The 26,966-nt window shown below is 42.6% G+C and overlaps 1 protein-coding gene across 21 annotated transcripts in view; it reads left to right on the top strand.

The window, feature by feature from the left end:
* Window positions 1–26,966, top strand: part of MYT1L (myelin transcription factor 1 like) — a 453,342-nt gene that overhangs the window by 255,838 nt on the left and 170,538 nt on the right. For all 21 annotated transcript variants that reach the window (XM_077309909.1, XM_077309937.1, XM_077309927.1 and 18 more), the window contains 3 exons: window positions 10,539–10,593; window positions 10,785–10,818; window positions 11,124–11,186. In XM_077309909.1, the coding sequence (XP_077166024.1) occupies window positions 10,539–10,593; window positions 10,785–10,818; window positions 11,124–11,186 (152 nt within the window). The remainder of the gene's footprint in view (window positions 1–10,538; window positions 10,594–10,784; window positions 10,819–11,123; window positions 11,187–26,966) is intronic.

Below are 26,966 nucleotides of genomic sequence, written 5' to 3'. Positions count from 1 at the left end.
TTCCCTACTTTCTTCAATTTAAGCCTAAATTTTGCAACAAGAAGCTCATGATCTGAACCACAATCAGCTCCTGGTCTTGTTTTTATTGACTGGATAGAACTTTTCCATCTTTGGCTGCAGAGCACATAGTCAATCTGATTTCTGTGTTGACCGTCTGGTGATGTCCATGTGTAGAGTCGTCTCTTGGGTTGCTGGAAAAGAGTGTTTGCTATGACCATTGTATTCTCTTGACAAAATTCTACCAGCCTGTGCCCTGCTTCATTTTGTACTCCAAGGCCAAACTTGCCTGTTATCCCGGTTATCTTTTGGCTTCCTACTTTAGCATTCCAATCCCCCATGATGATAAGCACATCATTTTTGGGCGTTGCTTCTAGAAGGTGTTGTAGGGCTTCATAGAACTGATCAACTTCATCCTCTTCAGCAGCAGTGGTTGGGGCGTAGACCTGGATCACTGTAATGTTGAATGGTTTGCCTTGGATTCGAACTGAGATCATTCTGTCATTTTGGGGATTGTATCCCAAGACTGCTTTTCCTACTCTCTTATTGATTATGAATGCTACTCCATTTCTTCTGCGAGATTCTTGTCCACAGTAGTATACCTGATGGTCATCTGAATTAAATTCACCCATTCCTGTCCATTTTAGTTCACTGATTCCTAAAATGTCGATGTTCAGTCTTCTCATTTCTTGTTTAACCACGTCCAGCTTGCCTTGATTCATGGATCTGACGTTCCAGGTTCCTATGGAATAAAAATCTTTACAGCATCGGACTGTCTTTTCGCCACCAGTTACTTCCACAACTGAGCGTCCTTTCGGCTTTGGCCCAGCCGCTTCATTCATTCTGGCGCTACTCGTACTAGCCGTCTGCTCATCCCCAGTAGCATATTGGACACCTTCCGACCTGAGGGGCTCATCTTCCAGCGTCATATCGTTATGCCTATTGGAACTGTCCATAGAGTTTTCATGGCAAAGATACTGGAGTGGTTTGCCATTGCCTTCTCCAGTGGATCACCTTTTGTCAGAGCTCTCAGCTATGACCTGTCCGTCTTGGGTGGCCCTGCACGGCATAGCTCATAGCTTCACTGAACTACGCAAGCCCCCTTGCCACAACAAGGCAGCAATCCTTGAAGGGGGAAAAAGAGCAATTAATATTGCACAAAAGATCTTTTAGACATAGTATCAGTTTTCACCATGTCATTGCAGGCCTTCTGATGAGCTGCTGTAGCTACTCAATGCTTCTGCATTTGAAAATCAAGATAGCCAAGTTGCCGGAAGAGTTTAATTATGTATAGACCATGTGTGTGTGTGGGGGGGGGATGGGGGTGTGAGGAATGTTTCTTACAATAGCAGGACTAGCAGCTTTGTTCTCCTTCAAATCCCTGGCTTCTAAAAATATATGGGGGAATGTTTTAACGCTGTTAATCAGGGGGAAAGGTACCGTATTTGCCGGCGTATAAGACGACTGGGCGTATAAGACGACCCCCCAACATTTCCACTCAAAATATAGAGTTTCTTACATTACATTACAGTACTATGGGCCACTATGGGCAGCTATGTCTATCCCAACTGAAGTGCACCCGGCGTATAGGACGACCCCCCACTTGGAGGCATGTTTTTCAGGGGGGAAAAGTAGTCTTATACACCAGCAAATACTATATTTTCCAGTAGCCACAGCTCCATTTCAGAATCATCCTTTGCTGTTTCTAACTTTCAGCCCAGACCTGGTAAAGCAAAAAATTAGGAGCACAACTAGATGAGAATGCAGAGATCCATCACCAGGTCTCCAGACATCTGTATTTTTTTTAAGCAGCTGCAAAAGGGAGAGGAGAACAGGAGTGGTTGCATGGAGCCAGGAACAACGGGATTTAACTTCCCTTCTTCTGATGCCATTTAATCGATGGGAGCCCACCTTCCCTGATGATTAGACTGGGTCTAATAATTGGCTTTGCGGAGCTGATTTCTCTTGGGGAATGTGGGCTGTTTTTAAAGCAAATGAGAAATGTCTGAAGATACAGTCACAGATAAATCGTAAAAACACAGGATCTTCCACTCTGTCCAGTAGGGGGAACTCCATTTTTACAGATAAGTGATAAATTAGATGAACAAAGATCTTTTTGACTGTAGGGAAGAAAAAAATGTAATTAAGAAAACAGAAATATATTTGTCTGAACTCTAACCCTGCTTGATCAGGGGTGGGATTTTTTTTTCAGATTTTCTCCCTAGTAAATTTTGTTCCAAGGCCAAATGTGCTTGTTTTTTTCAAGTGCACATCACAAATTTCAATGCCAACAGTAAAATGTGAGAGTACCCACACAGGGCTGCATTTGAGAATCAAATTTCTCACTCTGTTTGTATTTATGGAGTAAAACAGTTCTCTCCCGCCTTTCCTTTTGTCTCAAGGTGCATTAGAATTCAAATTTGCTTTAACAACACATATAGTAAAATGGGACCGATACAGAAAATTCCAATTTAAAGCCATGTCCTGACCTGGATGGCCCCATCTCATCAGATCTTGAAGTTAAGCAGGAATGGCCCTGGCTAGTACTTGGATGAGAGGTCTCCCAGGAATACCAGGATCTGACATGGACCCTTTATGCACTGGGAACTTCACTACCCCAGCTCCCATGCAGGAGCACAAATCGGGGGCAATGAGACCAAATGCTCCCCCATGTGGGTGCAGGAAGAGGTGGGGCAACCTGCCATGACTAAATCTCCAGCCTGCAGCCTGATATGAAACATCCAGTGCGTAAACAGTCATGGAGGCAGGCAAGGGCAAACCACCTCAGAACATCTCTTGCCTCGAAAACACCACAGGGTTGCCATAAATCAGCTTTGGCTTGATGGCACTTTTTACCACCACCATAATATATTAAAACCCTATTAGTTCCCCCCTCCCCATTAAAAAAGCCTTCGGCTCAAACTCCATTAAGAGCCCTAGCAAATAAAACGGCTTTTGTGACACTTACAAAAACTTTCAAAGAAATATGCCATTTTAACCACCTTGGAGAGCCCATTTCACAAGTTGGTAGCCATGACTGGGCTCTGGTAGATGCCAAGAGAGCTGCCATAAGCAGGGGAACAGATAGAAGGTGGCAGCTAATTAAGTATGCTTTGTGATTATTATTACAGTATGCTCCATGATGGCTAGTTAGGATCTGTCAAGCTAGGATCTAAAACCACAGATTTAGAAAGTACTTGTAAGCACTACAATGAGTCTTGAAGTGATGGGTTACTTTAATATGTGGTTTCACGTGATGTGTGACTGCATATATCCTGGCTTAATCTGGGCTTGTTTCCCAGTATCATTCTGCCTGGCTAAAGAGCAGAGGTAAATGCAGTCAGCATTTGTCAAGGTAAATAAGGGTTTGTGGATTATTTCTTGATATCAGTGATCTGCATCTCGGCTTCACAAGTTAAACATAGTTACAAGGAAGCCATGTTTTTCACATTACTGCCATTGCCATTTAAATGTACAGCCTTTAATAAGGACCATTTTCTTTAACGAAAGAAGATTCCCTTTAAGAACAAATCATTGCCATTTGCAACTTATTGGGATGTATCAAACAAGAACTTTCTTGCTTCAGCGAGCTTTAGCTACATACAGGATTACAATCAGTTGAGAATCACAAAGCTATTCATCAGGAATAACAACACGTAACTAAAGGGATCTCACAGGCCATTGGCATTTTTAGTACATTTACAATTGAGTTTCCAGGATTTTCACTCTTTCCCATAGCTATGTTATTTAAAGAAACCATGCCAGTACGTTTTTATCACCGTTCAGTTTTAGAACTGGGCAAATTGTTTAAGGAGACACAGAAAATTTGTTTATGACAACTCAAAAGACGTACAGCTCCTAATCCATTAAGGTTCAGTCAAATTTGTAATGGAGCGGATCTTGGTCTTTAAGTGGCTTTCCCATATTTTGTGGACCCAGTCCTGTTGAACTAGATAAAACAGCAAAGTGTAGAAATAAGCTGTTTTCAAGGATATATTTATTGTTGAAATGGGACTAATTTTGTTCACAATCAGTTATAATGTATATAGACTATTATTGAAGAATGCACAGTTTTCAGTGTTACAACGTTTAATTTGATATCCAGACAGGACTAAGAAACATATATTGAACTACCGTATGGGACTGTTTCTGTCCAGATACTAAACTTACTGCAAAATCTGTAGCACTAGAAAAGGGAAAGAGTCCAGTAGCATCTTAAAGACTTTGTGGCAGGGTATGAGCCTTTGTGAGTCACTGCTCACTTCTTCAGATAAAATCTACATTTTCTGTTTCAACTTTTATTTTTCCCTATCAGCTGGCAGACATTGAGACACACATGTTAAAGTAGCATAGTGTGCATTAGTTTATAGCTCTCTCTGTGTGTATAAAAGCACATTGCAGATGGATACGTAATGAAGAGAATGGGCGCATATTTTTGGATTTTATTGGGCCAGAAATGTATTGAATATAAAGGATCTGCAATGTGCAGAATTTTTAACCATACAGCCTAATGCAGTATGGGTGATAACAAAATGGGATACAGAGGAGACAAGCCTGTTGTATCTTTATAAGCATCCCAGGATATATGGACAGGTCTGTCCTGATTGTAGGGATGCCAGCCTCCCTGTGGGATCTGGGAATCCCCTGGAATTACTGCTCCTCTTTAAACTACAGCAATCAGTTCTTTTGGAGAAAATTGATGTTTTGAAGGGTGGACTCTGTGGCATTGCTCCCCACTGAGGTCTCTGCCCTATACACACTCCATCCCCAAATCTCCAGAAATTTCCAAACCTGGAGCTGGTAACCCTAACTCTGCACCCCCTGCTGGTGGATGGGGGGGGGGGGAAACCTAGCACCCCTGCCTAACAGTCTTCAGCTCAGTCTCCTCTGTGGAACAAGGACAGGTGTTTGAAGGGAGCAATCTAGATACCTTCTCTCTTTACAGCATGGATCATAATAGTCAAAAAGGGTGTTCTTTTCCCAATCCCTCAAAGCCAAAGAAGCAATAAGATTATGCTATGAGTAACATCCTCTTCGTCATTGAATTCATGCCTTAGGGTGGTCACCAAATGTATTTGTTTTGGGTTTTCCATAAATCATCTTTTACTTGGGCTTCCAAAACAAATTTTACATCTCTGCTTAATTGAAACTCTACTTTCAATGGTATGAGTTGTTGATAACCAGCTAGCCAGTTTCCCTTGGTGTTTGCTAGTCTTTTCACCTGAGATCCCAGCACATTTCACTTCAACCATCTGTTAGATAATTAATAATCAATTCAGAACATTCTCCAGAGGTTTTCAACTAGGGCTGAGTTGGAACAGCCCCTCTAGCTGTACATCATAGTTTTTATGTGGAGAAATTAGATTTCCCATCCCCAGTTTTGTTGATGCTGAGACTGCCTGTTACACAGGGGAAGGGACGTATATACACTCTTGTGTTACCCAGGCAACACTGGGATGCTTCCCTCCCTTCCTGAGTTCAGCTTCAGCTAAGGAGCACTGTGTGGGAAAGGTGGGCATGCTTCCTAGTACTGCCTAGGAAACTGGGCTTTTCCTGTACTATGATGCAGCTTTCTGGGATTTCAGCAAGCAGGATGTGTGCTTGTGTTGTTTAGGCAACTGAGCAGTACATAGTCTTTTCCTGTTCTGAGACATGATAGTCCTGAAGAGCAGACAGATTATCTTAACTGCAATCAATCACATAAGGATGCAGTGGATTTTCCTAGAGGAGCATTTTGTAACTCACAACCCTACTCCTACCACTTTACCCCAAATTATTTAAGAGATGTATTTTGTTTGAACCCTAATGCACCATCAATGGATCCCCCCCCCCCATGAACACTCTCATGTGATGCACATCCCACCAAAATAAAGCAGAGGTTCAGGATTTTTTATCCCACTCAAGGGAAAGGCAGTCTACTTGCCTTGCAGATTGAGTGAGAAGATGCAAAAGATTAGGTTTTCTTCCATTTAACCCCCCCCCCCCCAAGTAGGAAGCACACTCACACTTCAGACATGTGAAAGATTCGTGATTATAAAGAAAGAGGTCCGTGTATGTGTGAGAAAGCTGAACTCTGAAATGTCTTGAAGTGCAACGCATCCAAGGGGGATACAGTATCCTGCCCATTCATGAATAAGGGGGGGGGGAGTATTTTTCAACAAAACTGGAATAATTCTTGAACTTCTGGTGCCAACCCCCCCCCCCCCAACATACACACCGCATTTTACTGTACTCTGCTGCTGTTTTTGCCTAGTTAGATTCCAGTATGGAAATTGTTCCAAGCTGGCAAAAAAATGCTAAAATAAATAGAGAACAGTAAGGTAAAGGGCCTGGATCTAGATTTCCTTACAATGTATTCAACTTTTAGTTGAAGCAATCAGACTGACTCTGCCTGCTTGTGGATTTTGGGAACCAAAATGCATGTCTATTCATGTATACAGTAGGGGAGGGAAGGCTACTTTAAAACAGAACTGGAATGAACCTTGATATTCTATACAGCAATTTATTCCCCTGTGCCCAGTCTACAAATGAGAATTTTAATTTCTTAAAGAATCGAACTGCTTTCTCCCATGAGTTTGAAATTTGGGAAGGATGATGCTTTGTGTGATGGGTGCTACCATAACCAACCAAATGTATAAGAATGACTATCAGATCACTAATATAACACCCGTTCGTTCGTTCGTTCGTTCGTTCGTTCGTTCGTTCGTTCGTTCGTTCGTTCGTTCGTTCGTTCGTTCGTTCATTCATTCATTCAACCAGCCCTCCAAGCAAGCTGGGATGGTTAACAACATAAAATTGGATACATTAAGAACAATTTAGTAATTAATTAAAACTACTTAAAACATTTAAAATACCTTTTAAAATATGCATGGATCCAAATGCTTAGAAAGATAAAACAATCAAAATAGGGAGGGGGTGTTTTTTTTTGGGGGGGGGGATATGTCCCTAGTCCTGAAATGGATCTGGAGCTTTCCATTTTAATAAGTGTATTGGCATCATATATTCCCCCCTTAAGTTTGGTATATTATGAAACAATAAAAATGCCCTTAGAATAAAAGGTAAAGGTAAAGGTATCCCTTCCCTATGCAAGCACCGGGTCATGTCTGACCCTTGGGGTGACGCCCTCCAGCGTTTTCATGGCAGACGTAATATGGGGTGGTTTGCCAGTGCCTTCCCCAGTCATTACCGTTTACCCCCCAGCAAGCTGGGTACTCATTTTACCGACCTTGGAAGGATGGAAGGCTGAGTCAACCTTGAGCCGGCTGCTGGGATCGAACTCCCAGCCTCATGGGCAGAGCCTTCAGACTGCATATCTGCTGCTTTACCACTCTGCGCCACAAGAGGCTCGCCCTTAGAATAGCAAAGGTTTAATTGCAATTGAATCCTAAAATGTCATAATAGGAGGGAAAGAGACTGGTATGTCATAGTTCATAGGAAACTTAAACCTAGCTTCAATTTGCTCATTTGGCGAAGCTCCTAAGTGCCATGAAGGATGAGTACTAGTTTAGTGCTTTAACTTTAATTATCCTGGCTGTTGAGGTGACTGGTGGGAAACTTTGGTTCTGTGCTCCTGAATTCTGACTGGGTTAGAAAAGGAACTTCCAGGATTGGAGTTATCAAGACCAGAGTCCAGACTTATGTGAAGACTCTGACAGGATCCATCAGACTGGGCCATTTTGTTTGGTTTTGGACCCATTCCCAGGAGAGGAATGTCGAGGTTCTTTGTAAGTGAGGGATTGGTAAGCAAGATAACTGTTAAGATGTCCGCCTGATGCTGTCTGCCTACTGACTCTTCCCAATTAGCCGTGCTTCCTAGGATTTATGCTTAGTTCTAAAAGATTTATTCATGAGTTTTAGGTGTGAATGGTTGGAAGTTTATAACATACAACACTGAAAAGTGGTGGCTTACTCTGACCAATTCTGTCACTACTGAATGGGAGGGCTGATGGAGATTGGGTGAAATAAGGGTTTAGAAATACATAACTCTGTTTAGGACTGCTCTTCTATACAGCTGTCCTTCCCCTGGCAGCTCTCACACAAACTTCTTGCAGGGTTCACTGTGAGATAAGGGAAGAGTGAACAGACGCCTGAAAGCTTCTGGCTCAATCTCAAAAACACACACATATCCCTAAACTTGACAGCCGGTATAAAAACAGAAAAGGGGTTTGCTGTAGTTGAACTCCTGGAGTAACAACCACAGACTGAAGGGGGGAGGGAAGAAAAACATTTTTTTTAAGCTAGACCAGTTTGGTTATTAGCAACACTTGGTGCAAGGCAGCTGAAGATCAAGAGGGAAATTGAGACATGATGTGTAAACAATGACATGTGTGTCACAAAGTCCTTTTTTATTGTAGTTATTACAATTAAAAAAATAAATTTCTAATGATAGGTGTAGACCATTTTCATGAGTCCATAGCGTTGTTGGCCATATGTGTTTGTGGACATTGACTTCAACTAATCCAGACAGACTGCATGTATTTAAAGTTTGGATATAGAGACCCTTTGAAAAAAGCCCTAAATCCTTCAGATTTGGTAGGGGTTTTCATTTCGCTGTTGACCTAACAGTTAGTGTACACAACAGTAAAAAGCCTGTGAAATTTAATTGAGATCTCTTGCTAATGATGGGAAGTTTGTACTAAGTAACCAGTGTCTTAATTTGCACAGCAGTAACCTTGGGAAAAAGCCAAAAACAACCATTTTCTTAACAGGTCTGGTCATGGTACCATTCTATGTGTGATAGACACAGAACACCAGTGAAACAGATTAGCTTAATGACTCCACAAAATGGAATTGGAGCTTTTAAAAAGGGAAGTCAGAATGCCAAGTTGGCCAAATCTTTGATCCATCATAGTCAATAGGAATCCTGTTCATAGCAAATACTAATAAGTTTAACATGGCATTTATTAGAGGTAGTTAAATATTATTGTAATGTAATAGACTGTTTAATTACTAAATGTTTGATTCTTAGTAATACAATATGATTGTTTTATGGTAGTAGACAGTAAAGACATTATATTATCTCAAATTAACTACAGTGCATGGGAAATACAATGATAATCTAGATATTTTATTTAGTATGATTCATGACAAGTTTTCATCCCTTTGTTTGCAGTGCTATGAGGGATAACCAGGATAACTTCCCTGTTAAGCACTAATACTGAAATTTAAATTTAACATTTTTTCTGGGGGGAAATGGTATTGAATGAACATTGGCCATTTAATAGTTGCTTTATGAAAGGCTAGAGTTCAAGTTGTTTTCTCATGCTGTTTGTTAATTAAAACATTAATCTATTCATATTGGGTGGCATTGTACGGCTGTGTACAAAATATGGTGAAAACTCTACCACGCTTGGAGTGAACTAAAGAATCCTCCCATTACACCTCTTGTGGCACAGAGTGGTAAGGCAGCAAAATGCTGTCTGAAGCTGTCTGCCCATGAGGTTGGGAGTTCGATCCTAGCAGCCGGCTCAAGGTTGACTCAGCCTTCCATCCTTCCGAGGTCGGTAAAATGAGTATCCAGCTTGCTGGGGGGTAAACGGTAATGACTGGTGAAGGCACTGGCAAACCACCCCATATTGAGTCTGCTATGAAAACGCTGGAGGGCATCACCCCAAGGCTCAGATATGACCTGGTGCTTGCACAGGGGATACCTTTACCTTTAAACAAAATGACTTCTGCAGAGTCCTCCAGTCCCATTTCCCCAATCCAGTGGCTTATTCTGGGTGTAGTAGTTCAAATGCATGTACAGAGCTGCCCACCACGGCAGCTTCCCTGTTAATTTTAATGGAGATGGCTGATCTGTGCGTGCATTCCTTCATGTGCATCATTCTGCTCCCCATCTTGCAATTAGTGGGGACTCCATGATCACAACAAATCTGTCAACATTGCGGAGCACCTGCCTAGATCTCTGATTAGATAGCACCGTTGTCTTAAAGAAAAGAACTGTGCTGAGTAAGCTTGACAGAATTGTTTAGAACAAATGCAAAGAATAACAGTTTGACTAACTATATATACATCAGATTTCCACAGAATAATGCTGTAACCCAAAGAGAAAAAGCCGTGTCTGCATTAAAGAATACCAGACATCTTGATGCATTTATATGCTTGCCTGTTTTATTTTCTCATTTTGCCTAAAATTCTCTCTTGAAAGCATCATAATGTACTAGATTTCCTGACCTTAGTTTCAAACCACAGAGAAATCTCTTACTTCCTACTTTGACTTTAAAGAAAACCCCTTGATAAAGAAAGTGGAGGTGGAAACCTAATACATAAGGGTTTTTCTTTTTTTAAAAAAAAATAGTTCCATGTGAACAAGCCGACGGAACTGACTGAATAGAATTTTAAAAAGCCATGTGCTTTCTTGTTTCTAAACAAAATGTAGGGAGCCTTTCTAATGTAGACCCTTCCTTTGCGGGATAAAAATGGAATTAAAATATTGTCAATAAATTGTGTGTGTGAGGGAGAGAGACTGTATCAGTCTGTGCATTGATAGTCTGTGCATGCAGGATAAGAGCATTGACTGCCTGCTAATCTATTCCCAGATGGAGGTGGATGCAGACGAGAAGCGCCATCGCACACGGTCCAAAGGTGTTCGAGGTACGTCTCTTGCTTCAGTAAATCACTCAAGGCCCCTGCTCAGGGTGACCTTCATCCTCCAGAATCTCTTTGCATGATTCATTCTGACCCTTTGCTTTTTTACACAGCCTTTTTTTGGCAATTTTCAACAGAAGAGGGGGGGTTACTTGTAATAGATGATAAATTTTTATATATTTTCCATCTCTCTGCAGTTCCCGTGGAACCAGCCATACAAGAGCTGTTCAGGTTAGTGCTCTGAGTGTAAAATGTATCCCCATTAGCAATTTAGAAAATTCATGCCTTTTAATGGGTATAATGCACTTTCAAGTTCATTGGTGCTTTGCTCATGCCCTGCTGCACTGATGAAATTAATTCCCCTGGGATTTGCTAATAAAAAGCATTCCCCCCCTCCCCCTCTTTTCTTTCAGTTATTTGATTTTTCGCTTTCTGTCTTTGTTGCCCTCCATCTCTGTAATACCTACTGCCTGCTTTTAATATAATCTCTGTGCAGCACACCTAAACCTGTATAATTAATGCCTTCCCTTTTGCAGCTGCCCTACTCCTGGCTGTGATGGCAGTGGCCACGTTAGTGGGAAATATGCAAGACACAGAAGGTAATGTGTGTGTGTATTTGTGTTGTTAATGAAATGAAGATGTTTAGTAAACAATTTGCCTGACCCAACCCTGTTAATAGAAGTTCGAATAGTTGAAGAACAGATATTATACCCTTAGTTTTCTCTCTCTCTCTTTTTTGTGCACCTATTTGTGGTCTGCCATTGTTAGAACACCTTAAACATTGACTTTTATGTCCAACAAAACTGCAATGTAAAATGAAATCTAAAAAACGAGGAGGTGTTTCTATGCCCCTTCCTTATTACCTAAGCAAGCTTGGCACTGATTAGTAATGTTGCAGGATAATTTCAAAATGCAAAAAATATAGAACAGTGTTTTACTGAAGCCACTTGTTTCTGCTTCCTGGCTTTCCTTCTGAGATTCATGTATGGCAAATTAAAATGTGACCTTGTTGACATTTTCTGCCAGTGTGAATTCTGTCATTTAATATAGTTGATATAATGGAGTGAAAACATAGGCTTTTTGAGCACAGAAGTTCAAGGGTGAGGTTAGCTCTAAAGGGCAAACACAAGGACAGTTCAGTGATAATGAGTGAGATCCAGATGATTACACTATTGGCATAAATTCTGTGAGTAAGATGAATGATGGAATTTTCAGTGATGACAGATGTTGGCCACTTATTGTCAATAATATCTCAAAGTTGGATCATGTCTTTTGCATGATAGTAATGACATTTGCAAATTTAGTCTTTATCTCTGAAGTGCATTGATGTGGACTTTAAAGGAGAAGCAGATATAGATCCATACACAGATATAGCGATACATTCTGCTGATATACTCCTCTCAACATAATTTTCAAACTTTGGTTATATCCCTTTTCTCCTGACAATGTTTGTGATTGCAAAACCCTGCAAATAATGAAAGTGGAACTGTATATTACATTGGGCTTCCAATAGAAATAACTGTCTTGTGTTCAGTTCCCTTCTCTTCTACACAATGGCTACTTCAGTTTAAACCATCAGCTAATGTCATTATGGAATCTACTTCCTAAGTCCTCCTTCATAATGATGGGTGTTGCTTGTTGTACAAGGGAAATGCACAGAGTATTGGCATCATGGCATATGCTGAATTCAGTGTTATGGAGAAAAAAGGAATTCAGTGTACATCTGCCATTTTGGCAAGGCACTTAAGGTATCCCCATCCAATTTCTTTCAAGATTTTGAGGTGTAAATCACAAGTTCTTATTTGCTTCATAGCACTGATATGATTGTAATCCGACATGGTTCAATTTTTTAAATTTCTAGTCTTCATTGAAACTGCTGTACCTGCTCCCCCCCCCCCAATATTTACATAGTGCTGATGAGCTTAGTATGTACAGTTAGTTGAAACACTGATTAAGACACTTTGCAAAAAGAAAGCATGATATGAACCTGCAATTGCATCAATGTGTGTGTAGATTTAATCAATGTGCATGTGCAATCATGCATATTGGCAATCACTATGAAAACAGGCTGAGCTGAGAATTTTAAGAAAGTTTTTGTACTGGTTTCTGAACTTTATTTTGTGATTTTTCTGACTAAAGTGGAAAGTGAGAACAATAAAACATAGGAGAGAGCTAATCTATGAAAAAATAATAAAATGGAATGGAATGGAATCCACTCACCCTCAAAAGTTCCATGCTAAGATGACCAAAAAAAACATAATTATTGGGTTGTTTCAAAGTGTTATTTTATTATTTAGGTTTTGTTTTTGTTTTTCACAGTAATTCTACTTTAGACTCATGGACATTATAACTTCTCTTTATATTTGTTCCTGAAACATTTTCTTATAAGCTAACTAGCCGTTAAGACCGCTGTATTCCCAATACAGTGGGCGCTAGCGGCAGGCATTTTGGGGGGGCGAGGCAGGGAGAGGGAGTGGTGGAGGGGGCGGGCCATGGTGGAAGGGGGATAGGTGGAGGAAGGGTTGGGGAGGGCGAGGGAGTTCTGACGGCAACCTGGGCACGGGGCAGCATGGAGGCGGGCAAGTGAGTGAGTGGCGGGGTGCAGTTACAGTGAGTGGGCGGGTCAGCGGTGGGCAGGATTCCTCAGTGCAGGGTCCGTGGGAGGGGGGCTAATGGTGGCAGATGATGCAGCACTGGCAGTAGCGGCAGAGTATGACGTGGTGGTAGGTGGCCGGGGCACTACCAGGAGCTCCAAAGTGGGATGGGGAGCGTTGGCAGGGAGGGCTGGCGGGTGCCATCGGGCTGGGCGAATCGTGCCTCAGGAGCGCTGTCTGCATCGATGGGCGGGAAGTACTTCTGGAGACTGGGAAGTGCAGCAGCAGCAGCCAGGGCTCCTCCTAGGTGGCAGAAGCGTGCAGGAGGTACAAGGCAGCACAGAGTGGCATCACTGTCCTGGGAGGTGGTCCCCACAGCACTTCCGCTGGCTCCATAATGGCGGGGCCAAGGCTCCAGAAAGGGATGGCAGCATGGCACAGGGTGGGCGAGTTGCATGGTTGGCAGCAACGGCAGTGCGTTTCCCACTGGCCGCATGCTGGTTTGGTAGCGGGCGGCGGCAGCAGCGAGGGGGAGTCTTGCGGCTATAGTGAGGGCCGTGGGTGCCTGGCCGGGCGTTGTCAGAATGGCGAGGGCTGCTTGCTCTTTGTGTTGAAGCAATAAGTTGAGTGAGGTGACTGTTGAGGCTCAGAGGGCAGGAGGTGTAAGAGGGAGGTCCAGTTGGTGAGGAGTGGGTGTAGCTGTGGCGGGTTGGCAGAGGCTGGAGGGTTGTCATGTTGTGGGCCCACGAGTCAGGCGGCAAGTGGGCCTGGGTGTCTGCTGGTGGAACAGTGCAGGCTCAGAGAAGGGCAGGAGCCGCAGGAGCGCCCTCCTCGCCGCCTGGGAATGGTCTGGCGGAGACGTTGGGCGTGCGGCTGACGCGCGGCTCCTGGAGGTGGGTGCTCCAGGGGCTGGCTCCATCTGGACACGCCAAGCTTCGCTGGGCATGTCCAGATTGGGCCGCTGTAGCGGCGGAAGTGCTGGCTGGACCACAGTTTCCTGTCCTGGACAGCAGCCGGACAGGAGGTTGCTGACCTACATAGGACCGCCCAGATGGCTGTTTTGGAAATATAAAGAGGAACTTTGGTAAGGAGAGCCTGCTCCTAAGACTTGCAACAGCAAATAAAAATAAATAAATGAAGTTGAAATGTAGCACCTACATAACACTTTTATTCTGCCATTGGGGGTAATATTGTTAATTGTTGTGGGTATTTGGATTTGAAATTGTAGGGGTTTTATGGGTTATATTGTTTTATATTTTGTTCTGTAAGCCACCTCAAGACGACTTTGTCAAGAGAGGCGGGATATAAATTAAATTATAAATAAATAAAATAAAATATGCTCAGATGTCACATTGAAGTTGCAGACAGATATCTTGCTACAAATAGATATTTGCCATGATGTTTTAGCACTGCCCACTGAAATGTTGCCAGTGATATTACAGAATTAACCTGTAGTGCATGAAATGGGATTTTTATGACATGTTCAAATGCAAGTAAAGCTCATTGGATTTGGGTGTTGGAAACAGCAACTAAATTTCTTATTTGATCCTTCATAAATGGCTGGAACTTTTAAAAACTTGATGACTCAAAAGTTAGCATTCCTGTTCACTGACAAACACTTACTTTTATTGTGCAATTTGAATATGTTATTTTACAATGTTTGAGAACAGTGGCACTAAGGCCAACCAAGTTTAATTCTGTGTATAAGCTTTCATGTACTTGCATGCTTCTACTATTTTGTATTATTACTAGCAAAAAAGCCTGTTGTATCTAAAAATAAAATGGGTACTAGGCTTCCCTTCTGCCCGGGCCATTTTGGGGCCAGAGGAGCGCACTGGCAGTGACCCTGTTCCTCCCCCTGGCTTGAAAATGCCCACTGAGATCTCTCCAGGTCTCAGTAGGCCTTTTAGGAGGTAGGGGGAGTGGTAGCAGAAGCTCAGATCCTCTCCCCCTACCTGGACAGGCCCACCAAGTCCTGGAGAGGCCTCAGCAGGCCTTTGGGGGGGGCTGGGGGGAGTGCTGGCAGGGATCCCGGTTCTCCCCCCAACCCCAAAAAGGCCTGCAAAGGCCTATCCAGTAGTATTTCTGATGAAGTTGAGAGAGAGTTGTCATGTTTTTTTAGCTTGTCCCCATTGGAGAAACTACCTGAGTGTTGGGTTTTATAATTTTGTGCTGTTAGAGAAACATCACTACAGCTCAAGTACTTCATAAGGTAGTTCCAGAGGTATTAGTCTTTCTAATTCCATGTCTGGCATAACTATGCTTTGGGAAAGGGATGTTCAGCCAGGACAGCTGACACCACCTTAAGGAACAGCATAAGGTTTATTGATGGTCCCTAGATCCAGAACAGGCCTATTAGTGATTTACATTACCTTTCAGCCTAAATGTATGGGTAGAATTGTGGAGGATATTCTTTACATTTAAAGTTGCTACCAAACAATAGTATGTTTGGTGATGTAGAACCACCCTGGCCTTGTTCGTATTTAGCGCTGCTGCTTCCCATTAGTTGTGACAGCAGCAGCACTATCTTCTGAAAGAGATTGCAGTTTAACTTCATCAGAACAATGTACAGGTGGTCCTACCTCGTTAGGGATCATGAAGTGAATAGTGTGATATCACAGTTGGTAACCCAATCAGATTGGCCACATAGTGAGAGCAAGTATAAAAGTTGGAAGTGAAAACAATAAAGGGAAATATAAATGTTTTGTAAGGAATGCTGAAACGTTGTCTAAAGCAGTGGTCCCCAACCCCCGGGCCGTACTGGTCCATGGATCAGTTAGTACCAGGCCGCAGCTCCTTCTCATCCTCCTCCCTGGCTACTCGGAGGCTGCCCTACCACTCTGCCACCAGCTCACCTTTGGTGCTCTCCAGTGGCCGCCATGGCTGGGGCTCCCCCTCAGCGTGGCAGGTGCTGCTGGCAGCGCCCCCCCAGCGGGCAGTGGGAAGTCAGGGGCGCTGGCAGGAAAGCAAGTGGAGCAGGGGCTAAGGCGGCAGAGACGTCCCTCGGCAAAAGAAAGGAACTGGGGAAGGAAGACTAGCTTTAGGATATACATTGTTGAACATTTAGTGCTTCTGGTTGAAATTTTGTTCACTTTCAAATGTGAATTTTGTATTTTGCTTTCATGACATGATATCTCTATGTCAATACATGAACAGACTGGATCTTGAAGCTGTTAATTAAATGAATATTTGAGGGCATTTCACAAACCAGACAATTTGGAAAAATATCAAAATTATTTTTTTTCTGCTGTTAATGAATTCTTAACACCCTAATTATCAGTTACGTCCATGGAACAGACCTCTTATTAATATGACTGGAAAGGAAACTTTCACTTGACAGGTTATATTTTCTTTTCTTTTTTAAAAGGAACATTAGCTGATCAATACTTTGTGAATACGTCTTTGTTCATAGTAGTGTTGGAGGAAAGATGAGGATGGTGCAATGTCACGGAAAGTTGAACAATGTTAAGTTTTTCATCACTATAATTTGTTTCCACAGTGAATTTTTAGTATACCATTTCTGCTAAGTGAGGGACACTGAGGTTATGATCTTTTCCTTTCTCATGAAAGACCAACTGTTCACTGAGAATGTAGTCTGAGATCTTGCATGAAATCATGTTCTTTGTGCTCAGTTTGTGCTTTAGCTAGTTTTGGGATTTTAACTTGAAGGTGCTTGAAAGAATATATTGCTTTCTGGTTGACCAACATGACCGTAGCCTACTTATAATTCATTGTATTGTATTGGCAAGGATAGCAATGGTCCATTAGCCCTCAGATCTTCACAGCCACCATGTAAACAGCACTTCTCATTGCTACTGCTATCCTCCTTCATGCCAATTCCAACTTTCATGCACAAATTTCAGCCCATTGCTCCATCAGTATTTTATATATGATCCCCATAGCTTGGAACTTTGTTTCTTATTTCTGTTCTTCTCATTTCTACTAAAAGGCAGTGAGAAGTAGCGGGAGATGGACAAGTCTTTTTTTGTAGTTTTAGGGAAATAATTTTCTTTGTTGGGTGGAACCATGGAATTTTGGGAAACTTATCAGAGATTAATTGGTAGGAAGACAAAATATAATATTTTGCTCATACCTAGGGATATTTCCTTGAATTTAAGGTCATACAGAAATGTTGGTTATCTTCTAGAGCGCACCTTTGCTGGGAGATGATGAAGCCCAACAGGTCTTAACATCAGTTTGCTTGAATAACAGTGGATCTTAATACATTTCCCGGAGTTGTTTTGCCCAAGAGGCAGAGATGTTCTTTTCCCCCAAGGGATTCTAGGGCAATAAATGCACCAGTAGTGTAGGGAAAGGGTTTTATTGAAATCTCTATAATAGTGAGATATCAACAAAGTATAAGAAATAACAGAGCATATACCCATGTTCCTTCAGCTGCAAGCACTCTGAATGTCAGAAGCTGGACTCCATGTTTGTTTGTTTGTTTGTTTGTTTATGTGGCTTCTATGCCACCCTACTCAGCAAGCTGATTCAGGGCACTGTACATTATAGTGGTTTAATACAATAAAACAAACTAAAATTTAATCTTAAAATTAATTAAAATTGGTTGATGCAAACAGGTTAAAATCAGCAGAGATATTTCATTTCTCAGAGCAGGCAATAGTCCAGCAATAATTTGGGGCTTCTTCCACTCAGTAATAGTGATTAGTATATGGATGGGTGTGGCCATGAAATAGGTCAATGTTATTTAGTTTTGGCCCCAGCCAAAGGCCTGGTAGACAAACTCCGTTTTACAAGCCTGGTGGAAGTGTGCTAGTCCGACAGGGCTCAGATGTGTTCCGGGAGCTCATTCCACCAGGATGGTGGTGGCCAAACATTGGCCAGTATGCTCAACACCATGCCATGGTTGAGCCTGTCTGGAATTTATATGCTTATTCTAAATGCTTAGCTCTCTCTCTCTCTCTCTCTCTCTCTCTCTCTCTCTCTCTCTCTCTCTGTAATCTCTGTATAACTTGGAAAGGAGTTAGACACTATGAAAGGAGTTATACACTGATAAACGTAAGTGATGCAAGTGTGTGGTACAAGGAAATCTTGAACTCTCCACGTTACATTGCCAGGTACATGAGGCTAACATACAAATAACCCATTCACCATGTGCATTAGTGTAAGACAGGTGAACATTTAGCAAAGAAAAAATATATATATATGGAAATAGTAGCTCCAGCACCAGTAACACTTTCAGATACGACTTGCTAATAGGGCCTCATTGGTCACAAATGGAGAAATTTGTGGCTCATCACTATGTCCTTGAAATTACAACAATCCTCTATAAGAGGATGGTACTACAAGAGTCAACTACAATTCAAAAGATGCCCTTGTCTGATGACCCTGCAGACATGGTTTCCTGAAAATAAAGTCTGAAATACTATTACTTTGAGGTGCATAAGAAAACACTTCATTGATTTGTAAGGCCCATTTGACCTGCCAGTGAACTGCATCTCTGAAGCCATAATTTAGCTACCTTTGAACAGGTTAACCAAAATCAATTTTTAAAGCCAGCATACTTCTGAAATAACAGGTATGGGAAATGAGTAAAGGGCTGAAACACAACCCAGAATCAAATGTTTGGCTATTGGAAATTGGATGTTCAACTAAGTGGATTTTGGTCTGAATCAGCACTGCAGTTGTCATGTCCTTAAACCAAAATTAGTATTTTCAGTTCCGGAGAAAGATGCCTTATAACCTAGTAACTTTGAAGGCACAATGAGTCTAACAAGACGGTTTACACATATGCATTCGTTAATTGGAGCATTAAGCATAACTTTCAGATTGGAATGGACCATCAAAGGTCAATCAGTGCAGATTAATCAACCTTTCCTATCATTCATTGTCACCTTAAACAAATTAATTATTAAAGGCTGATAATGTATATATTTGACTGCAAATAATCATGTTCCATCATCTTAATGCAGCTTTTGCTGTATAAATAAAAGGGTAAGGGCTAGGTGGGCAGAGAGAGGGCAGGGCCCAAAGTCTGGACATGCCCCCCCCTACAGGAGCGCTCTGGCAAACTCACATCAATTGCACTCCTGGCCACCGCAGCCAAGCAGTGAATCTGGTGGAGAGGGATGGCTCCTCTTCCCTCTTGATGGCATGAGGGATTCCCGGGACAATGGGACCTGCAGGGGGAGAGGGTGGCTTCCCCTTCCCCCTTGCCCTGGGAAGCCCTCATACTGCCTCTGCGAGGTGGCATGAAGTCTTCCTGGGCCAAGGGGGAAGGGTAGCCATCCTTCCCCACTACATTCACTGCTGGGCTGGGGTGGCTGCTTCGCAGATGCAGCATGAGGGCTTCCAGGCCCAACAGGAGCTGTGAGGTGGGGAGGGGGTGGCCTTCAGTCCCTCTTGGTCTGTCCCTCTTGGTCTGGGCAGCCATCAAGCCACCTTGCACATGTGGCATGATGGCTTTATGGGTCGATGGGAGGCGCGGGGGTATGTGGCTTCCCTCTCCCCTTCTCTACCTCTACTTCTCTCCCTCCCTTAATTTCTCTCTCTCACATTCTCACTCTTTCTCTATAATTCTCCTACGCTCTTCTCCCTCTCCTACCCTCTATATTTCTCTGTCATTTCTATCTCTATCTCTCTTAGTTTCTTCCCTTCCACATATATTTCCAGATAACACGCTTTTCCCTCTCTCTTTTCCTTTCTTTCTAATGTCTTTATTTCTTTTTCCATATCCTCTTTCTCTTTCTTCATCACTCACTTCCTTTCTACCTCCCTCTCTCTTTGCTATTTCCCCCCCTCCCATTCTAGCACCCGTTGTATCAGCTACAAGAGAACAATACTTTATTTTTATTCCTTGTAAATATTTATACCTCACTTTTCTTCCTAGTAGGTACCCAAAGTGGCTTACAATATCCTCCTCTGTTTTTCTTTTCCACAACAACAATCTTGTTTGGTAGGTTAGGTTGAGAGAAAGTTTCCCATTGGTTTTAATGTTAAACATAATTTCCACTTACTTTGTTTTTCTAATTTTAATGAAATTATCTAGGGTTCTACACTTTAGTCAGGTTCGTTACCTGTCACATTTCAGATTCATAGAAAAAGCTGTAATTTTTTAGGCAGAAATGGCTGAGGCAGGCATTTGGCACACTTTAAAGCAGGTCATATGATAATGTCAACATTAGTAACATATATATAAATAATAAAATAAAATGACATTGGACATCACACTGTGTTTAACAGGTACATAATATTTGCTCATCATTTGGCAAGCAGGAATCGGGTGAGGATACATCACAAAACCATTTTTCTGTGATGTAAGTGCGTGGTTCCCCCACCATCACCTTTCCCTTAATAAGTGGGAATACATAAATGTGTGTCTTATAGATGGTTACTTTTGGCAAGAGAATGGCCTGAAGGAAAGAGCTTAATAGCCCATGTCACTGATCTTGCTTTTGAGTCCAGTGGCTGCACTGAGTAAAAATGGCCACTATGTTGAGGTGGTTAAGAGTATCAGACTGGTGAGATCTGGGAGTTTGGAATCCCCACTTATGCCAGGAAACCTTGTTGATTAGTCACACACTCACAAGCTAGTGTATCTTAGCGATCCCCAACCTGTGGGCCTTGGACCACATGTGATCCTTCGACTAATTGGAGGTGGGCCCCGAAGGACGCCTCCCCCCCCCCGGCCCTTTACTTCATACCCCCCGGCCCTTTACAACACACTTCGGGTGTCATTGTCTCCCATCACTCCCAGATGGGACTATCTCGTTGCAGAGAAACAAGCTCAGGGTTCCCATTGATTTGTCATTGTCATGATTTAAAATTTCCATGAAAATAAAATGTTCCTTATGTTCATTGTTGTGGCGTGTCTGTATCTTATTTTGAAGGGATGTTTAAACATTACCATAGCGATCAGAGAGCGTTAGGGCAGTGGTTGAGAGTAGAGGAGTAAACTACCCCCCCCCACTGGACCTCAGTAAAATTGTCAAGCGTTGAGTGGTCCCTGGTGATAAAAAGGTTGGGGACCACTGGTGTATCTTACAGAGTGGTTGTGAGGATAAAATGTAGGAGAGGAGAATGGTGGAAGCTGCTTTGAGCCTCACTGGGGACAATTCAGGATGTAAATGAATTAAATAAATTACATTTAAAATGACAAAAATATGCTAAAACGATTGTGCAGCACATAATGCAAAGTCTGTCTTTTTGAATATCACCGAATGCACTATTTTATTAATACCTGAATACATCTCTGTTGCAAAATTATTGGTAGTCCTTAATGCATTTGGGTAATATCTCCAAAGCATGCATTCAACCCAGTAACTGGAACACTCAGATCAGTATCCCCAAAGAATGGATTTGGAGTTGAACCAAAGCCGAGAGACTGTTAAATTGGACAACATCTACAACTATTACCGTAATATGGTCTATGTATAGTTTTAGAAGTAGATTTTTTTCTCACATGAGCGTATAAGATAATATGCATGAGGTAGGATTTGAATGTGGGAAAGGGGCTGTATTACACATTTGTACCAGACACAGAGATATAACACTTGAATACTGTTTGCAGAGGTGTAGCTGTCTGATTCATGTTGTTCAGTAGGTGGCTTTAGTTACGCATTTGCCATGCCACAGTCCATGCATTTTGGCTGGAAGTTGTTTTTCTCCAAGCAAAGTCAGGTTTTCAGGGCATGTTCCAGTCATTTCCTCAGAAGTGCAATTGAAATGCATTGGTACCTTCCCAGAAAAGACTACAAGCACATGCTTTAAAATGTATACTCTGGCTTTGTAAAGACACACCTGAATTTGTTTAGTACCATTTAGTATCATCCTATGCTGAATTTTCTAAATTGACTGACTGTCTATTTTTGAAGGGTGGGGTTTGGGGGGAAACAAAATTCAAAGTTCCTTTAGGCTAAGGGAACTTGAAGGACCACCTCCTCCACACTATTCGGCCCCCCAGGCAAGATTCTTTTCTGAACCCTAATATCTTGTGCACCTACTTGCAGAGAGTAGGCAGTCAGTAACACGCTAAAGGCCTTTCTCAGTGGTGGTACTTTGCCTGTTGAATACCCTCCTCCTTAAGACTATCCTAGTGCCTACCTTACTTTCTTTAGGCACCAAGCTAAACCATTCAGTTTAACCCAGGCTTTTAGATAAGGACTCTATTTTTTGTCTGATGACTCTATTTTTTGTCTGATGATATTTTGTTGATATCATTTTAGGCTGCTTGATGTTTTGTGCTGTTTTTATGCACTGGCTTATTTTTTATCGCTTGGCTTAATTGATTTGCTTTATTTATAATGGCTGTGTTTTAAATTATTTTCTTTTCTTATTTTAGTTGTAAGCCCCTACCACCACACAAACAAACTCTGATATTATATTGAAACTAGTAAAAAAGCCCATTGTATCCTAAATACAATGGGCGCTAGGAGGCAGTGGGAGAGTAAAAGATTTCTTACCCGGCGCTGGGTTTTCTGACTGGCGGCCATTTTTTGCGGCGGCTTGATGGCGGCGGCGGCTTGAGCGGCGGCGGCGGCTTAACGGCGGAGGCGAGGGCTTGATCGGCGGCAGCAGAGGCTTGAGGGTGGAGGCGGCTTTACAGCGAAGGCTTGAGCGGCGGCTTGACGCGGCGAGAGGCGCTTCGTGCCTCTCGCCGTGCGAAGCCGCCGGCCAGGGAGCCCCCAGCAGCCGCGGTGTAAAGACTAGAGGCAAAGCCTGTTGCACCCAGGGAAACAACAGGTGATAGGATGCACATCTGCGCTGTGGCCTTCCTGGGGGCTGGCTGCATGGCAAAAGCTCAGAGAGCCAGCAGGGGCCATTTCTGGGCAACCCACAGCTCTCCCTCCAGAAAGTGTGTAGTAGCTGTGCCAGGAGATAGCTCGCTCCCTTCCATGTTGTTTGAGTTAAAAGAGGCCAGGAAGCCAGGGCAACTTGCTTATGTAGAAAAAAGGGGTGTTCAACTTGAAAAACCTGTAAGATGGAGATGGAGATGGAGATGGAGAGCTAACCTCCTTTCTTAGTCCTTCCTGGCTGAGGGCTAAACTACCAGGGTGGGTTGTTCCTGGCTGAGGGCTATCTCTTATTAGTGGAATATTTCTGGGGGGGGGGGCAGTCTTGTAGGAAGTGAGTTGTCTGTATAGAATTTGAGCTGATTGGCCCTCATGTACAGAGTGCAATTTGAATTGATTGGACCTCATTGACAGAGTAATTTGAACTGGTTGTCCCTCATTGACAGAGTGCCCTCTTCCTATTAGAGGCACACCCCCAGAGGTTGGCCAATCAGGTAGGGAGTGATTTGTCTGCATGCAATTTGAACCAGTTGGCTTTCATTTGCTGAGTACTCTTTCTCCCGATTGGCAGATAGGGAGTGAGCTGTCAACTTTAGCTTTATTTTGTTTAGTGAAGAACTGTGGTGTTTCTTAGCGTTTATGCTGTCTTATTACTGAGTCACACTGACCTGGATGGCCCAGGCTAGCCTAATCTCATCAGATCTTGGAAGCTAAGTAGGGTTGGCTGTGGTTAGTACTTCACTGGCAAACTACCAATGAAGTCGAGGGTAGCTATATAGAGGCAGTCAATGGTAAACTACCTGCAAACATATCTTGCCTTGACATCCCTGTGAGTTCACCATAAGTCACTACAACCTAATGGCACTTTACATCATTATTACTGAGGTCCTATTATTATGGCTATCTGAAGTACCATGATTATTGCATGCACTTGACTTTTGGATATGAATGGCAAGTAATGAGGTGTACATTTTAGAGACTGGTGCCATTTATTGGATAATGTATACAGAGGCATTTTTACATGCTTCTACAAATGCTCAAAAGCCACTCTTGCAATTGCTTGTTAAAAAAATGACTCTGGACAGTAATTGCAAGCAGGGTTATTCTTTGTACAACCATGTACAGTCCTGACATGTGTGTCAAGAAAACATACAATGGTTACCAGGCTCAGAAGGTTGTGAGCCTGAGCTCTAATTAAATGTCACCAGTGTGCTAGGTTGGGACATAAATGCACAGACTTTAGTAATCTAGCAGTAGAAAAGAATCCAATAGCACCTTAAAGACTAACAAAATTTGTGGCAGGATATGAGTGTTTCTGAGTCTCTGCTCACTTTTTCAGATGAGTAATCTAATTGAATTTGCAGAACCAATAGCTATGTACAGAATGATTTTCTATAGATCCCCATTATTGGTGGGACATTATTGGTGAGACATAAGTGGCAAATGCCTTTACCAAACTAATATTTGATTACACAAAGAATGAACAATTATTGTGGCACTTTCCAGCTTATTTGTGCATTGGGGGATTATAGGATTCTACCCCCTTTTTTTTGCTGGTATTAGGGAAGAGAGGACCCCCTCACCTCACAAAGTTGTGTTGGGATTATTGAAAGAAAGCCACTTGTAACAAGGATTCAATGAGAAGGGAAATTGGGCAAAATTGCACCATCTTCCCAGTTGTAGCCACTGAAAAGCTGGTAGGATTCAGCCCTATGTTTTCTTAGTAACTACACCATTTGTATGTTGCTAGATATATATCCCTCCCTATCCTTCTCTATTAGTACTTTAAGAAAGGTTTTGATCATAGCATTGTGTGGAAGGCAGTTGCATGACCAGGCATCTCTTGATTGCCTAGCAGGAGGGCATACTCCAGCTCACAAAGAAGGAAACAATACAAATATGTCTTTGGCATAAAGAGGGGCCACAGCTTTATTACACTCCAAACAGGAACATTGGCGTGGCATGAGGAGGAATCTACCTAATACAGTCAACAGACCGTAAACAAACCCTTGCTGCAGAGGTGACCTGGGGGCACCTACCTAGGCCTCAACCTGAAGCATGGATCCCCTTGCCATCTGGGACCCCCTGGAAAGATGGCCTTGACTGGGGACCCCATGCATGTAAGCCTCTGTCTTGTTCCCTAAGCCACCTGGCAATGTGAGCCTGCCTTCCCAGCTGCGTTGATGCCCTGCTTCATACGCACCACCCCTTATGGAGGCCCCTAAACAGGAGATTTCAACACGCAGACCAGATGCCCCCCAAAGGATCCTCCCAAGCCAAAACTGAAAATCCAGAATAACTGTTAAACAACTATTACAAGGTAATAGACCCAAACATAACAGCACACAGGATGGGTGGATGGGAAGCTTCTTACAGCAGTGTTGGAAAGGAAGAGGCCAAGCACGCTGCGCCGCCTTTTTTAAAGGTATCAAACATGCAATTTCTCTCCTGCCCAGCAGCGTTGCATGCTGCAGTGAACCTAATTTAGAGGCCCACAAAATGGCATGTCAGAGTGAAGCGTTCCTCTTGCAGGCCCACTCCTCTGCTGTGGCAACCTGGCAGCTGTCAGGTAAGTGTCGTTGCGATTATAGAATTACCAGCACCACTTCAGCTAATGCTGGGAGTTTCAGGCGGAAGGGACCTGGTGAAGATAGAGTTTCAGGAGGATGTAATGTTACTTTTGAGTGAAGTTTTAGGACCACAGAAACACAGGGAAATTCCTAGAGAGGCTATGTTCTAGCCATTTTTCCCCTACCTGTTCTTCAGTTTCTCATTGGTGGTGGTCAGGGCAAGTGCCGCGGGTCAGCAAATGGCAAGCATAATTGGTTGGTGCCTGTGATATTATTCATGATAGCTGAAACAAATACATCATGTTCACGTTCCTCTGAAGTCTTTAAAAATTATATTCCTTCTGAGAACTCCCAATCTGATCGTGCCAGCAGGAGTGCTAATGTAGCCTTTAAAATTTGGGGATAAAAACCTGGCGAGACTGCCATCTCCCTTGCCAGAAAACAAATCCTTTTTCCGTAGCTTCTCTTTTTTTTCTACTGATGGTGTACCTTCTTCTCTATTATTTCATCTGTTTTCATAACCTTTTAATTTATCTTAAAGAAATTAACACCCAAAGTGCAGCTCATTACTCTAAAGTCAACTGCTTCCTTTCACAGTCTTAGGGGCAAGATAGTGCGTTGTTGGATTCTGGCTTGCACTAAAAAGTAGCCTCCCCCCAATCATCTGAAATTACCTCCGGGGCGGTGGGGGGGAACACCCATGCATGTACTTTTTCATCCACAGGATTATAAACAAAGGCTATTGCTTTAAATCTCAGAAAGCAGGATCCCCTTATGAGCCGTTTTCATACTGAATATTATACATACTGAGGAGCTGTTCTATTTTTTCCCGTTTATGATTTCTTAATACACGCACACACAAAACCAACCCCGGCGATATGATTTTTAAAAATAAATAATTGTCAATTTTGCTTTTATCCTTCCGATTTTAAAAAAGAGGTGGCTGTTGCTTGAGCATCCCGTTAAGTCATAGACAAACATTTCAGCTCCCAACTTTAAAATGAAAGGTCTCAAAATGTATGTTTCTGCTTAGAAAATCCTTCCTTATTAAAAAAAAATTACTGATTTTTTTTTCCAGCTCGTTGTGCCATATTTCTTTCCCTTCATTTCCCCCCTCCCTTGTTTCTTATACCTTTTCACCCACCAGTTTGATTGCCATGGCTGCAGCCGTGGGTGAATAATTGCCTGTCTTCACAGGAGCATGTTCTGGAGCTAAAGTCGAGTGCTTGCTTCCTGATGTATGCCTCATTTGGATTCTGCCGACAGCCTAGGGGCTGTATTATTCATGCCTTGACAGATAGCACTCACTAAAAGCATTGGAACCAGGCCAGGTACTGGCAGAGAGATAGTGGAGCATTGCAACTTGCAACCGAGAAGAGCATCTATAATGCTGGGGGTGGGGAAGAAATCCTCATGCCTCCCCTCTTGCGGGTTTTTATTTTGAGAGGGAAATATTCATTTGC

The sequence above is a fragment of the Paroedura picta genome, chromosome 1 (assembly GCF_049243985.1).
Source record: "Paroedura picta isolate Pp20150507F chromosome 1, Ppicta_v3.0, whole genome shotgun sequence".
In the NCBI taxonomy this organism is placed as follows: domain Eukaryota; kingdom Metazoa; phylum Chordata; class Lepidosauria; order Squamata; family Gekkonidae; genus Paroedura; species Paroedura picta.
Note: the sequence above shows the minus strand (reverse complement) of the source record. Positions and strands in the feature narration are given on the sequence as shown.